This window comes from Nasonia vitripennis (assembly GCF_009193385.2).
Source record: "Nasonia vitripennis strain AsymCx chromosome 2 unlocalized genomic scaffold, Nvit_psr_1.1 chr2_random0010, whole genome shotgun sequence".
Taxonomy (NCBI): Eukaryota; Metazoa; Arthropoda; class Insecta; order Hymenoptera; family Pteromalidae; genus Nasonia; species Nasonia vitripennis.
In genome coordinates this window covers 1,820,943-1,836,382 of record NW_022279617.1, presented here as the reverse complement: position 1 = coordinate 1,836,382, position 15,440 = coordinate 1,820,943, and the positions used below count along the sequence as shown (strand labels likewise).

At 45.7% G+C, this 15,440-nt stretch overlaps 2 protein-coding genes across 4 annotated transcripts in view; both read left to right on the top strand.

The window, feature by feature from the left end:
- The window catches only part of LOC100115042 (SET and MYND domain-containing protein 4), a 656,582-nt gene that overhangs the window by 173,950 nt on the left and 467,192 nt on the right, over positions 1 to 15,440 (top strand). The gene's annotated exons all lie outside the window — the stretch shown is intronic.
- LOC100115491 overlaps positions 1 to 15,440 on the top strand; it is a 34,206-nt gene that overhangs the window by 4,326 nt on the left and 14,440 nt on the right. The window contains exon 1 of one of the 3 annotated variants that reach the window (XM_008219709.4): positions 11,796 to 12,493. The exons of 1 other annotated variant lie outside the window; for it this stretch is intronic. In XM_008219709.4, the coding sequence (XP_008217931.1) occupies positions 12,418 to 12,493 (76 nt within the window). In that variant the 5' untranslated portion in view covers positions 11,796 to 12,417. Of the gene's footprint in view, positions 1 to 11,795; positions 12,494 to 15,440 lie in introns of those variants that run through there. One more of the 3 variants, XM_008219708.4, reaches the window with a different exon arrangement.

Here is a 15,440-nt window from a genome sequence, read left to right as displayed (position 1 = left end):
TGATAAAAACAGGAACAGCCATCATCAGCACCGGTTGCGATAAGCGCGCAACAGCCAACCGAGCCATCCCGCCGGTGTATAATAGTATGTAATAGACGCAGCGGGGCTTTCTTTTTCGCCCGCACTCTTACGCATACGACCGTTCGACAATCGTTATTTGCTCCGATATCGGACGATTCGCTTGGCGGCCCACGCTGCGCCTCTCTCTCTCTCTCTCTCTCTGTCTTTTTCCCCGACCATGTAAAATGTACGTATATACATATACGTAAATTTATAGGATACACGCGTCGGATCGGACTGTAAGGTCGTCCCTCTCAGGGACATCAGCGTCGCGCTCCAGTCTATTTTTGCCCTGATTGCCAGCTGCAACGATCGACAGGCCCGAGAGTCGCGTACAACCTCTAAATAACCGCGCGCTGCGTGTGTTATTTAATGCAACGCTTACGTGATTTTTCATGTTTCGAATTTTCAATAAATCGAAACGTGCGTAATCGCCGGACACTGAGAAAAGCAAAAAGTCGCTCTTTGCTTTCTTTTCCATCCAGCCAGTTCCATCGGATTTCCTTTCTAGTCTAGGGGCAGAGACAGTTTTCGTCGGACTTAAATCGTTCTTTATATAATTCTAAATCGAAAATATTCTTATAAGATTTCCTGAAAAGGGCTTTCTCTTCGAGTAAAAGAGTACTAAAATCCGGTCAAAATAGCAACTTTTTTCTCAATTTTATCAAACTTGATCAATTTTTTACTCTAAAACTAAACCTTTTTCGAAAAAACTTGTAAAAATATTTTCTATTTAGAATCATATAAATTCCACCCTCGATGATGCCTTTGCCGTCTCTGCCCCTAGGCTATTGATACAATGCATCTCTCTCGCTCGGCTTGACCGGAGCTAAAAAAGACTCTTTATATTTGGAGGTACGAATCGCGAGAAAATCGTCGAAGACGTCATTCAAATAACCGTTTTTGCTTATTGCTCAAAAAGAAATCTTTGTAATGGTGCATACGTTTGAATCAAGGATTTTGATGAATATTCATGTTTTTGGGGTTCCCGCGCCGTTTAATGAAACTTTGAATCATCTTTGAATTTTTCGAATGTTAGACATGACACTTGCTATGCACAGTCTCCGGAAAAAATAACTTTGAATATTTGGAATGTCAGCCATAAATAACACCTCACGTAAGAAATACATGAAAAGTGTCATGGCATGGAATAGCAATTGTATGTACGTATATCTATGTATGTAGTAATGAAACAAAATTTTCTAAGTATGCTGAAAATTGACTTATTTTCGTTGTATTTCACGATCATTTTCGGTTTTCGAAAAGCAGTCTGAGAAAGAATTCTGCTGACTCAGTTAGCAGCACGGAGTAAGTTATTCAGATGCTTAATATTTTATAGGTTGCGAATGTGACCCTTATAGGTTTCCCATAAAAAAAGTATCAATATATAGCTAAGCAGAAAAATATAATTTAAAAACTGAGCTGCATCAGTACTAAGAATGACCCGCATGTGTGAGCAAATTTTTTAACTAAAATTCTAAGTGAAATTAATATCTTCTAATATATAAAAATAAGTATATTGATTGTAATAAAAAAGGTTCTAGAATGCCAGAGGAATTGCAGTATCGGTTCTAATAATTTGAGTCCGACTTTTTGCAACTGAAACTTTTAAACGTTAAAATTTGTTCAAAAACAGGAAACTCAACATTGAGTGTCCACGGATTTTTAAAGTCGAAAATGAAGCCAGATATTTATATCTACCTATATTACTTGCGCCAAATACAATTTAAAATGCATTGTGACGCAACTGCTTTTGTACATTACCTCCAGTATCGTTTTTTGTCATTGCTCGAAAACGTATACGGAAACTGACGTTACAAATCATGTGATCAATTACATCGCAAAAAAGTTGTTATTTCATAAATCAATATTGATAGTCAGAGCTTTGGATCATCCCTCTGTTGCATCAGATATATTAATTAAAAAAGTAGCGGCATCGTTTCCCATCGTTATTATAGATGTGACAGAATTTCTTAACACATCATCAAATAATCAAAGCAGAATTCAGGACACAAATAGTTCGTTTGTAAATTCATCGCAACGACATTCCTCGCACATAATGTTTTACAATAACGAATTCGAAAAGAATACAACGCATGGCCTAATTGAGATGCTTCAACGATTTGATCTTTTCGACCGCAATGTGAATCGACCAAAGCATATTTTGCTCCTTATCAATCAAGAAAAACAAGAGAATTTACGAGGATTTTTCAGCATGATGTGGGAAAACCAAATCCTCGGCATTACTGTAATTCAAATGGTAAAATCTAGAGGCATCAAGGATATCCATAGCAGAATCAACCAACAACGTGTCGACGCCACAATACATCATTACAACCCATTCAACGATACTTATCATATCATATCTTTTTCAAAGCAAGTTGACTTATTTACTGATTATCTGCAAAATATGTACGGATACACATTGAGAGCAGGCTTATTCGACTACAACTTTAGGGTTATGATTGATGAAAAGTACAACCGAGACAATATGTGGCATGCGATCAGCGGCTTGGATGCAAGTATCGCCTGGGCAGCAGCAAACTACTCAAATTTTACCGTGCGTTTCAAAGTACTGGAGCAACTTGAACGATTTCCGAATTTGACTCGGTTCAACCTAACTAACTCTTCGGACGTGAAGAAAGAACTTGTTAAGAATATTCACGCTGCTCTCGGTGTCAATGACAAGGTAGAGAGAAGCGTTTATTTGTACCCGATTACTGGAAATGCGCTGGTGAAGCTGTATGGGAAGGTGGAAATAGTATTTTCCTACATGGTCATGGTCGCAAGCGTTTTAATTGTGCTCGTTATATTGTTTCTATCTAAGATGTTGAATTTTATATCCTCCAACGCCATCTGGGAAATAAACAGTGTAATCCACATTTTGATCTTCAAACGGACATCGAATTTCGAAACCTGTTCCCAATCGTGCGTGACAGAGGTCAGAGAGGCTCCTTTTTCTTTTCATAATTTTCGTGTCTTCGTGCTTCTCTTTTTACATTTTAGAGCAGTTTATTATGATGAATTTTTCGCAAATGATATATGAGAATTTGGATTCTTTGCAAGACATAGTTGATCGCAATCTGATACCTTACATTCCTCTAAGAGGCCAAAAGGCCCTCGATAAATATTACTTTGACAGTTCCGTTATTCAACACATACTTCGCATGCAACTACCTAACAAGAGCGACTACTTCTCGTATGAGTTTACTTACCATCGGTAAGATGCTGAGCTACAGGTATTCCTCGGGTAAAAAGGGCTGGATCTTGAAGTTCATCGAGGAGCCAATCGTGCCTGGATATTCTGTAATGATCTTCTCGAAAACATCGCCCTACGTCTCCAGGTTTAATGCGATTCTGCGTCGATGCTTCGAAGCGGGACTCATAGATAGGTGGGCGGACTTCAGCTTAAAACTCTACGTGGCTAAAAACGAGAATGTTTTTGGTAATGGAGGCCTCGATATGCCGTGTTTGCAGAAAATGAAGGGAGTACCTGTTGTCGTTGACAGAGAAAGGGCGTCAATTGCGAACAGACTTATGACTGTATGCTTAGTGGGCAATTTCACAGCTATCGCGATCTTCCTTTTCGAGCTCTGCTGGAAATATTTCTCGAGTTTCGTAGCAAGGCTTTTTGAACAGAGAGAGAGAGAGAGAGAGAGAGAGAGAGATGCTGTTTAATCTTAAGTAACTAATATCAGTGCGTGAATCTTGATGTTATGCGCTACGATGGAATTGTACTGAGAGAAAAGTAACATCGCAGCAAACATATATGTTAACTGTTAACATAGGCATGTTCGATTTGAGCCAATAATACGTATGTTAATAGTTGACGTAGCTCTATGTTATGTGTCGATTTTTCATAGACTTTATGAAGTAATTAGATAAAAATTATTATAAAACAGACTTGTATGAATTTTATTAATGCTGAGTAACTTTACAGTGATATAATGTCAAAATTCAAAATTTTGTGTTTCATCATCGGCCTTTTGGGTCTAAATACTAGATCTGATAGTTCTAGAGATAAAATAATGAGTGTGATTCCAACTGATGCCTCTGGCATTTCCTAAAAGGTATATGTCAGCTAGTTTATCACTATTAGTTCAAAAGTTATTGGAAAAATTCAGTAGAAAAAACATCATATCGTAATCATTGATTTTTCAGATTTGAATTTTTGAAGCAGCCTTTTCACTAATATTTTTGTTGGAAATCATAGTTTAGCTCAGAACACATACTAATAAGCCAAAAATATTACGCAACAACAGTAACAATAAGCATTTTTTTCTGTATCATGAAAAATCCGAACACCAATATAGAAGTAAATAGTGTGTCAGGGGCGCCGCGGCTTCGTCTGCTTCTCAACCGCGCCACTCGATAGAAATCTATAGTATACATACAAACTGTTTTTGTTTCGTATAGAATATTTGTAAGATGTACACGAATATATTAGCAAGCATTGCTCCCAACGTGTGTACATGTTTACGGCAATGATATCTTTCTCTCAGTGTGACAAAAGTTTGACTTTGTGACTTGACAAGTGTGCCTACAAGATTATGTTGCTTGTACACGAGAAAGAATAAATATCCGTAAAAAAGCGTGTCGTTTTTTATTAAGCTTCTATATTTAATCAATAAACTTTTATTGTATTTTGCATTCAGATGTTGATCGTGCGATTCTTGAATACAAATCGGCCTTATTCGCTTGACACAAGGTCGCCGCAACTTGAACAATCGTAAGCAGAAGTTAGGAGCATCGATCTTTCGAACCACGGCTGTACTCGAATGGGCTACTAGTGCCGACAACGCGGCACGTAAGAGAAAGGCGAATCCCTTCACTGTTAATTATATTCCGAGCGTCGCCGTCGCGTCGGCGCTACGTGCTCGTATGTACATACCTATTAGACCTGTGCATACCACACACAGACACAGAGAGCCCGACAAATCATTGTTTACCGGCGTCTAGATTTGGAGCAAATTTCACTAATATACGCGGCGTATCATAATGGCTTATTATTGTACACGCCGAGTCTTTTCTTCCCACAGCGACGCAAGAGCGCGCGAGGCCCATTGTTTTTTCGCTATGGCTCCTATTCCCGGCGCGTATGCATTGTATCACACGTTGTGGGCTGTATATATTCGGAAGCTAATTAGATTCGAGAGTCGCGTGTGTTCCGGGACTGGCAGAGGCGCGAGCTGGCGCGCGTGACGCTTCGGAAAGGGGGATAGATCGTGCGCGCCGGAGCTGCATACATCTAGCGTAGCCACGCGTTTGTCCGTCTGCCCGTCTGGGATCAGATGGGGCAGGTGTTTTTTGCAAATGACACATTTAGGCTAATACAGCTGAAGGAGAAAGTGGCGTAGTCTCATTACCCGGACTTCTTGCGCGGCGTCTGTCTCTGCGAGCCATGGGAAGTGTTTTTGCGCCTATAAGTAATCCGTGCGCGCGCGTGCGAGTCTGCCGCCGCGGGAAACGACTATACCAATTTATCCCTCGAGAGACGACGGGGGTTCGGTGCGAGAAACTTTTGCGATTAATTTGGCGAGCGAGAGGTGCCTCTTTCGATTTTGACACACTTTTCGCCGGGCATTGGTGGCCGCTTTTGCAGAGAGCAGCTCCAATGGCTTCGAGTCGGGAACAACAGGAGCGGACTTTTCGATGGTTTTCTTGTCGGCGGAGAGTGCGCGAGTGAGATTACCTCTTTTTCCACCGCTTCTCGCCTTTATATAATGCGCGTACGCGAGGAGGTACGCGCTCTCGCAATATCAATAATAAATTCAACCAAAACTATCGGACAATCGCGTCATTAGCTTCGCGTCGAGAAAGCTGTAACGTATATTTATATATCAACGAGTTTCGAGCCATTTCCACACGACTCGATACTTCGATACTGCATTATTTGCGAAGCGCATGTTCTCTCCTATGGGGCAAAATCTCGGCTGGCGCGCAATCTACGGATAGCTGCGGAGCGATGTTTTTGCCCGATGCCAGCAAAGCAGGGCTTCCCGCACACAAGTTCTGCGGGTCATCCAATTATTTCGCGACTTTTTACGTTATACTGTCGAAAGAGCTCACGCGGCGCCAAAGAAGCCCGCCGTGCCGACTTACATGCGCAACTGATGGCGCCCAGTTTTGCGGATCGAGCGGGATTTGGAGTTCCGGTGCCCCGGTCAGCTACCGGTTTTGCTTTTATAAATCGATGGGAGATCCGAAATGAAAGTTGCCGACTTTTCAATAGGGGACAAATTGGTAAAAGCCGAATATTAATGTTGCTGTACCCCGGAGTGGCTTGTCCTTTACGCAAATAATGTCGATGATTATCTCGGCGTAACGGTCTCTGCAGCACGCGCGCGCGCGCGCACACGGGCTGCATTCGCGAGTTCGTGTAATTAGAGCAATAAATTGAGCGACACAGAAAACGTACGAACAAGTACGCGCAGTATCTTAATACCGCAAGGCGGCCTCGCGTGTGTTACGTTTAATCAATCACGCGAGCGGGCATCGCAGTGTCGAACGTGGTCGTGGTGGCCTTGCGTGGAATGAGCCGAATAGATGCAAATCACACGACAACATCAATCATGGCATTGCCGAGGAGCGAAATAGGTGTTCTCGCTTGAAAGCCGTTCTCCGCGGGTCGGAGGTCAAATTCGTCGAAAAAGGGCGTGAATCGATCTTTCGGCTTGGACGCGCGCGCTTGACAAATCGTCCTGACGAGTCGTCGTATGCGCGCGAGCGCAACGCGGAAATGAAAGTTTTAATCTAATCGCGAGATATACGCTTATGCTAACGCCGCAGCAAAGCTGGCGCGCTATACATATAGGCGGACTTTGTGAAAAAGCCCCGACGGCCGCGAGCAGTCGAGATAGCTGAACTGAAATATAACGCGAGCGGCAATATCGTTATCGGGCTGGTAGATCGGCGATTTGGAAAAGCGCGCTTAATTGCGCAGAAATTAGACGGAGCCGGCTCAAATATATACAATAAGCGGAAGGGTTATTTGCCTTTAACGGATAGTTTCTCCTTAATAGCCCAGAGCGACTTTCTATGTATCACTTACGCCTACACATTTATTTCCCCAGCTACGTGGCGCTCGCGCGCTCGATTCACTTTCTTCCTCGGCTCCTCGCGCGACCTTTCACGCTTCGCGCGCTGTGTGAGAGCATGTGCTCCCGGCCATGTGTAAAACGGCTCGTTGTCGAAAAATCAGGCAAATACTTAATAATCTCCGGCGACTTTACGGAAATTGTCACACGGGCTCCGCGGCGCGTATTCAAGCTCCCGGCTCGTCAAGCTACTGGTGCGCGGGCGTCGCGCGGCTGCGAACAGACCGTCGACCCTCCGATAAAAAGATTTCTCGGCGGCATTCTTCAGCTTCTTGTCGAATATCAGTTGTATGCGGGACAGATTGTAAAAGAGAGAGAGAGAGAGAGAGAGAGAGAGAGAGAGAGAGAGAGAGAGAGAGAGAGAGAGAGAGAGAGAGAGAGTAGTAGTTTATTTCACGGCTAGGGACTCCAGGTCCATAATAGCCACAGGCAAGGAAGGTATATTACATTATTGTGTACAGAGTTAAAAACATTATAAGAATAGGGCTCGCTGCTCAACACACGGGTACACGCATGAGTATTAACAATAGTAGAATACGCAGTGAAAGTCGAGGAGTTAACAAATAAATGCGAGATCGAGGCAATGACTAGGAACGCATTAGCTGCAACTGTTTAGGAGGTGCCGATACAAGTGATGTTTGAAGTAGCTTTGCTTGTACAATACTCGCAAGTCGTGTGGGATATTGTTCCACAAATACGCGGCACCTATGCAAAATGAGTACCTAAGGTACTCTGTGTGTTGAAATGGCTTGTGACGATATCGTATTCGGAGCGTCTCTTGCTACCCGGTTTGTTTATAGGGATTAACGAGAGCTTGTCCGCAAGATACTTTGACGATTTCGTGCGCAAGCCTGTGGCCAGGAGGCAGATTGCTAGGAAATCTCGTCTAGCTGAGAAGGTTAAAATCTCTCAAGCTTTTCCCTGGTAGAAATGACCCTAAGAAAATTAAATCCTAAGAACTGGCCAGTTACTAGCCTATTCTTAGACTCATTTCTACCAGGGTTCATACGTGGGGGAAATATGCTCGAATATTTTCAGACCCGTAGCGAAACGCACTGCCGCGTTTTTGCAGCGTGCTATAGTTATGTGCTGAGTTCCTTGGAAAGGTCCAGGAAAATCCCAGCACAGTTATTAAAGTAGGGGAACACAAGCGTTTTAATAGGCGTTAGGCGCGTTGGGGCGGGTAAAAACATGCTGCATTTACGCGAAGCTTCTTCTAGCCACAGTGTTGCACTAACTCCGCCATGAAAGCGTGCTGTCCAGGACCACCCCCAGGACCCTAAGGGAGTCGCAGGGCTCGATGGCAGTGCCATTGAGGACTATATCGGGCAAATTTAGATCCTGGAACTGGCACATAAATCCTCGGGAGCCAATCCACATCGCTTGAGTTTTCGCGGCGTTGATGACGAGTCCGTTCTCGACAGTCCACCGGGAAATGCTCGCGAGGTCCTGGTTTACTCTCGTGATGATATTTTCGGCGTTAGATGGGCTGCCGTGGAGGTAAATAACCAGGTCTTCCGCGCAAAGGTGGTAGGAGCAGTGCCGTAACGTGCGAGCCAGATCGTTAATGAATAGTGCAAAAAATTGGGGGCCGAGCAGGCTACCCCGAGGGACGCCGGCAGTCCTGGTTAGGGATGCCGACGTTTTGCCACTGCGAAAAACTACAACTTGGGACCGATCCGAAAGGAAGGAGCGCACCCAGCGACAGGCAGAGTCAAGAAAGTTCAGCGATTAAAGCTTTTCAACGAGCAGGCTCGTCAATCACTCCCCACATCTCCCTAGAATCGGCGCAGTTCATCAGTTTAGCTCTGTAATAGTTAAATTTTGCGTTGCGAGTTGCAACCTTTACCGAGTTACCTTTACCTTTACCTTTACGAAGCTTGTTTTATAGTCGGCGAGAAGCGGCATCATGGCACCATTTGAAATCTCTCCAAGCCTTATTCCTGACAGAAATCAGCTCCCTGACGTCGCTAGTGAGCCAGGGAGATGGCCTACCACGGGGGGTAAATACTACGTACGGTGCGTGCTTATCGCATGCGTCAGCCAGTATTTCGGTGAAGAGTTTTACTTTGGCGTCGACGTTAGGGGCGCGATAGAAGGTTGACCGGTCCAGACGCACGATGTCTCTTGAAACACTATGGGCGTTATGTAGCGTGGTACGGCGAACGACAGAGTAGCGAAGAGGATATCGTGCTTGGAGATGCTAGGGAAATGCAGCTGCCTAGAAGCGATAACCCTGAACATGTCTGACACGCAGATGTAGTCAATGGTGGTGTGAGAATGGTCTGTGTGGTGCGTCGGCTAGTAAAGTCAGCTAGAGTAGACCGTGGCGATGAACTAGACCGCCAGTCTATGTTAAAATCACCCATGAGCAGATAAGCATCGTACGAGGTGTTGCAGTTTAGAATTGCCTTTTCGACGTCCGACCAGAAACCAGCATTGGGCGGACTATACACTGTGCCACAGAATATTTTACTATGCTCCAGGGTGAGCTTGAGGAATAGGAATTCGAGGCGCTTGGAGTATATACAGGTGGCTGTGCGGAGCGAGAGATCTCTTTAACAGAGTATATGGCGACGCCATTAATCTATCGACTCGGTAAAGGTTGAAGTCTGCTATCTCGACTCGCTTATGCCAAGCACGTGGAGGTTGTTATCAAGTTTGTTGGAGTGCGCTACATTTAGCAATCGCTCGGTCTTCGAGACATTTTGACTACCGACCATAGTCGACAAAAGGAATCTTCAGCGAAATTTTCCTACGAAGAATGCCGCACTTCAATTGTCGAATATCAGTTGTATGCGGGACAGATTGCAAAAGACGACAGAGAGGGAGAGAGCGAGCGAGAGAGAGAGAGAGAGAGAGAGAGAGAGAGAGAGAGAGAGAGAGAGTTATTATTATCTCATGTACGGGAGCTGAGAGGTACCTCCCGCGGAGCTTGTTTACGGCAAACAATTTCGATCGGCCGAAAAGAAAATCGGTTCCCGATAGCTCGCGCACAGCGCGCACGAGCCCATCAGCGAGCACTCACCGCGGGCGTTTGCCGATCGCTCGAGATTGCCAAGCAGCGAGGAACGGGCTGGGCACCTGCTGAAAAATCGATGCCGCGATCGATCGAGTTATGCGGGCGCGCACGAATGCAATCTGCCCGACGATGCTTTCCTTCTCTTCCTGACCGACTAGTGCAGCCAAACAATCATCGCCGACGACCTATGTACCGTGGATAAATATACGAAGGAGACGCGCCTTATATACGAGCCGGTTTAGCGACGGCGGCGGCAAAGTAGCTCGATATGATGGATTCGCGTAGACCGCGCGAGGATCGAGCTCTGCTCGCGCCTGCATGTACCTGCGTTTCTTTCCGGCGAGCGGCTCAATATACCTATAATCTATTATACGTACATAGCGAGCTTTTATCAAACGAGCGTCTAGCTGCATTTCGCTGCGCGATTGCCGGCGGGACACCCTTTCAGGAGGTATAGTACGGAAAGCCGAAGCGGGCGAACCAGCAATTCTCCGAATGTGCGGCTGCCTGATATAAAGGCTCTCCTACATCGGGGACCGCAGCGTTGGAAATCCGCGGACTTACCCTAATCAAGATAAACGCCGGCGCTGCGCTGTGACCCGCGCAATAGTTGGCCCCCTCGCGCGGAAAGCCACTCGGTGATTGCCGCCTGATGGTTGCGCAATGAGCCGAGAGGTGCTCCAGGCACCTGTAATAATCGCTGCCCTTATACGCGGGGATCCTCGTCGCGCCTCAGTTCTCCGTGAATTTGAGTATCTTTTGAAAATGTATCGGCGCGGGAGAAAGAGAGGGGGGACTGCGGCAGATTTTCACTCGAGAACAAGCGATCTGTAATGCTGCTATCTACGCTGCACGTATGGCTTTTGCGTAAGATTTTCCTTTACAATTCGCTCCGCAGCAGCGTAACGTGACCTCAGGATAATTATTCGAGGCGGTATAATGATTAGCGCGTTTTGATTGATGGCCGAGCCGATCGTGTCTTCGCGAACAATACAATAAACTGAATGTTTCCGATGGCATTGCCGCCTACTTCCTCGATCATTTTTCAAAACCAGCGCCGCGACTGGTTGCGCAACGGATAGGGCATTAGCCCTCTCTCTCCGGCCCTTGCGCGCGAGAGACTGGCAACTCTCTCGCGGTCCAGCAGTAGAGGCCGACTCGCAGCTCGGTGTTGTTGTTGTTGTCTGTTGTGAAGAGTTTCTGTAAATTAATTTTCCAACTGAACAATACTTTTAACAAAGCCACAATAAAACTTGAACAAGATTCATGACAAGTTGGTCGTGCACGAACTAGAGCCCCCACAGTTTCTAACTAACGAGCGCCAGCAGTTGTATACTGCCGTACTTCTGCAGACTGATAAATGATCGTCGTACGAATCAGTCTCAGCGGCAGCTTCACTTTACTCTGCAATTCTATAATAGCATCGGAGCGGTACAGGCATAAGAGGCCGGCTCTTGTTTCAAAGCCAGTTTCAAAAACTCGCGCCACGCCGTTTCGCCTGTTAGCACTGGCTCGCGCGAGACAAAAGCGCGCAAGCCGCTCGCCGGCGCTATAGGCACTGCCGACCGACCTCGCCGCGTCTCTCTCGCTCTCGCTCTTTCTCGGCGGCGTGCACCGCGCCGGCGTATCCATAATAATCCGGTATAGATGTATACTGGTATAGTGTACACTGCGCCTGTCCCTCCGCGTCGTCGGGCGAATATTGATCGGCGGACAGCTCCCCCGCCGCCGAACTCGACGCGCTCGGCCAGTCAGTGGTGTTTTTTCCAGCAGCCGCGACGCTCCGGGCTCCGCTCGACATAGCCTCGTCCGCGCGACTCAAGCATCCAGACGACGACGACGGCGATGACGGCCTGACGGCGGGAGGAGCGAGGACGCCGCGCAGCCGAGCCGTGGACAAGAGCGACAGGCAGAAGAGCGCGCGAGTCTGGCCGAGTGAAAGCGAGGGGAGCCGAGATTGTCCGCTGACAGCTCGAGGAGGCTGCTCCGGTCCCTCGAGTCGACGAGGCCGACGAGGAGAGTAGCGCGCGAGTACCACACCTAGCTCGCGCCGGTTCCATGTTGCGCGCTGCACGCTCGGCCGAAGAGGAGGAGGAAGGCGGAGAAGAATAAAGCGGCTGTGTAAAACGCATCGATCGCTGGGAACTCGTCCTCGCTCCGGATTCCGCAGTCCCGCCGCTACAGGACCGTATCTCGAATGCGAAAGGAGCTCCTCCGGCCGCGGAGCAGTGCATCAGCATGAGTCTGCTGTCGTCGTCCATCGGCAGGGTTCGCTGTCTCGCGGACGAGGAGGCCGATCACAACATGCTTCAGGGTAAATTTCACTCTCCATAGTCCGCGGGGCAGAGGCCGAGAGAGGGGGCATCGCGGTACAACGATATGACGGCGTTTCATCCTCGAAAACTGGTTTGCCTCTTGCTTCTCTCTCTCTCTCTCTCTCTCTCTCTCTCTCTCTCTCTCTCTCTCTCCCCCCTCCCTCTCTCCTTTCGGACTATCTATTCTAACGCTCCGCGCGGTGAATGCACTTTTGGAATTCTTTATCGCGCCGCACGCGTACAATGCGCATTCCTTTAATTGCCCGCGCACAAAGAGCGCAACTCGGACGATTGGCCTTTTGTCACGGACGATTGGCCTCTGACGCTTCTAACAAGGATGCCTCTTTCGCGTGCGCCGTGACGAAAAGCCATTGCGAGGATTTCGCAACGCAGCCTTGAGGCTCCTTCCTCTGGCTATAATGCGCCGTTTTTGCGCCGCGTGTTTTTAGAGCCGGAGGAACAAAAACTCGGACGTTCAGTCGTTCGAAGAAGCTCAAGTTCGTCGCGTAATCTTCTCGTAATCGGCCGACGCTGATGCGACGGGCAGATAATTCCAAACCGATCGCTGGGACACAAGCAAAAGCAAGAGTAGAGTGGCGAGTGAAGAGGCGCATTGTACTTTGATCCGTTGACCCAATCAGCCGCTTCTCCTCGATTCAGTGTACACAAGCCGTCAGTTCACAGCAGTCGACCTCTCTCGAGCTTCTCAGCCTCCGCATGCTTATACACTGAGAGAAATGATTTTTTTTCATCAAAATTTCTGCCAAAAGGATTTTTCTTTTAACTTCTATATCCTATAGAAAAGGCCATTTTTGTGTATAAAGAGTAAACAGAATCCATTAAAATGATAAGGGATATCTGTCAGTGTATGCGACTCGCGGCTCTTTCCTTTCTGCGCCATACGAAACCCCGTATGGTTTTTCTGTAAACCGCCTCGAAACTGGGCAAAATCTCAGCTCTATCTTCGGACCCTGATAACAGTGCTCCGATAAAGCCTCTCGACGGATAAGCGCAGATCATCAGTGCGCTGAAAAATCTCTCCTCTCCCCCTAATCTGTACCTCCCAAGCGGCGATAAAATAAAAAAATCCGACTGCTTATGTACTCGTTCGCGTCGTCTCTCTTGATAAGCATGGCCTCGCGCGCGACGATGCTATCGGCGCCGCTAATGACCCTGCGCAAAAATTACAATGACCAATGTGCAGCTCGTTCTTTCTCTACTCACGGCGCGGACTTGCGAAAATGAAAAATCGAGTTTCTCCGGCGCGGAAAATAGATAGCCTCGAGAGCTGCAACATAAACAATGCGGCAGCCGAAAAATCCAAGGCTCACGCTGATTAACTGGAACGATCGTGACCCGGCCTGGCGAGCGGCATTGTAAAATTCGCGTTACAATGCGCGAATGCCGCGCGCTCTTTCAGCCCTGGTAAAATCGTTGCCGGGTTTTCGGCTAGAAACGCACTAGTATGTTTCAATATCGGTAGAATCCAGCGAACGGATCTCCCAAGAATCCCGGTACTGGCGACATGAATTTTGTATGCCGTTCTAGGTAAAAACCCGACAAGGAGTAAAAATGTTTATTGACGTCATTTATAACGTCTTATGTGAGGAAAAACATATCATGATACTATCCTGTTAATATCTGAAAGATATTTCGCCAGGAGAAAGTAAAATTACGAATCGCAAAAAGATGATGTCTAGGTCTTTAGGCTCGCCGATTGCGGGATTCAGGGTCCGGATAATAGAAATGCATTTTTCGTCGATATCTCGTAAAGGGGGTCTTTTCGTGAAAAACGGACAAAATTTTCGCCCTATACATGGGGCACGAACATCGAATTTCCATTCGGGATAGTAAACAAACATTTTTTGGATTTTGAGGTTAGGAATCCGTTTTTCGTTTTTGAAACGATGCTCCTTTCCTACAACGCCATAAAGCTAGAGAATGACGTCTACCAGTGAGCCTTTCACAACAATCTACGGAGCACACTTCCTAGAGCCCGTCGCATCGCCGAGCCCGAACACCTAGACACCATCTACATGCGATTCTTATGCGTAGACACGAAAAACTAAGTAGCGCATTAGATAGCTGATGCATACTTGAGACATTTATTTATTCGTGAAGCAATCGTCCGACAATATAACCTCTAATTGAAACGGGCCTGAAGTATACCTATACATATATACTCTTACCGGCGGGTTTTAGGCTGCGTCCACAATTGAGCGTATACGTTAGGGTTTACGTAGAACATAACGTTTTGGGCAGAACTGCCAATCCACTGTAGCAGACTGCAGTTGAAACAAAGGAACGCACCTGCTCAAAATTTAACCTATAAAAATGTTTAAATTTGAATTGTATGGTAATAAATTGTAAAATTCTTTTTTCAAATAAAATTATAAAATTTTGTAAGAGAATGTATTATAATAAATTAGTTTCTGATTAAAAAAAAGGTCTACCACTGTCTCAAAAAGGAAAGGAGAATAAAAAATAACGCACATTTCCAAATGAAAATTTTATTATTATAATTAGTTAAAAATAGCATAGGCTGTATGATTGTATGATTATGTTTAGATTAGAGCATGTTTTATACAACTTAGCCCAAAGTTTTTATCATCAAGAATATCGAATAGTAAAGAGTCATAGAGAACAATTAAACAAAACTGCCCATCGATACTTATTTGCAAGACATCAATTCAAAATGGCTTTTTTGAAGATTGAAGCAATATATTGTAAACCAAATTTAATGTCAAAACTATGTTCAATTAATTATAAACTATATGCTGGACAAAATTTTAGCATGAGCAAAATTTCAAGTTATTTTAAAATAAAATACCTATGATTCGTCTTTCAGGTTGAAGCTATTAATCGCTTACTTATACAATGAAGAACATAATCATACAATCATACAGCCTATGCTATTTTTAACTAATTATAATTTTACAATTTATT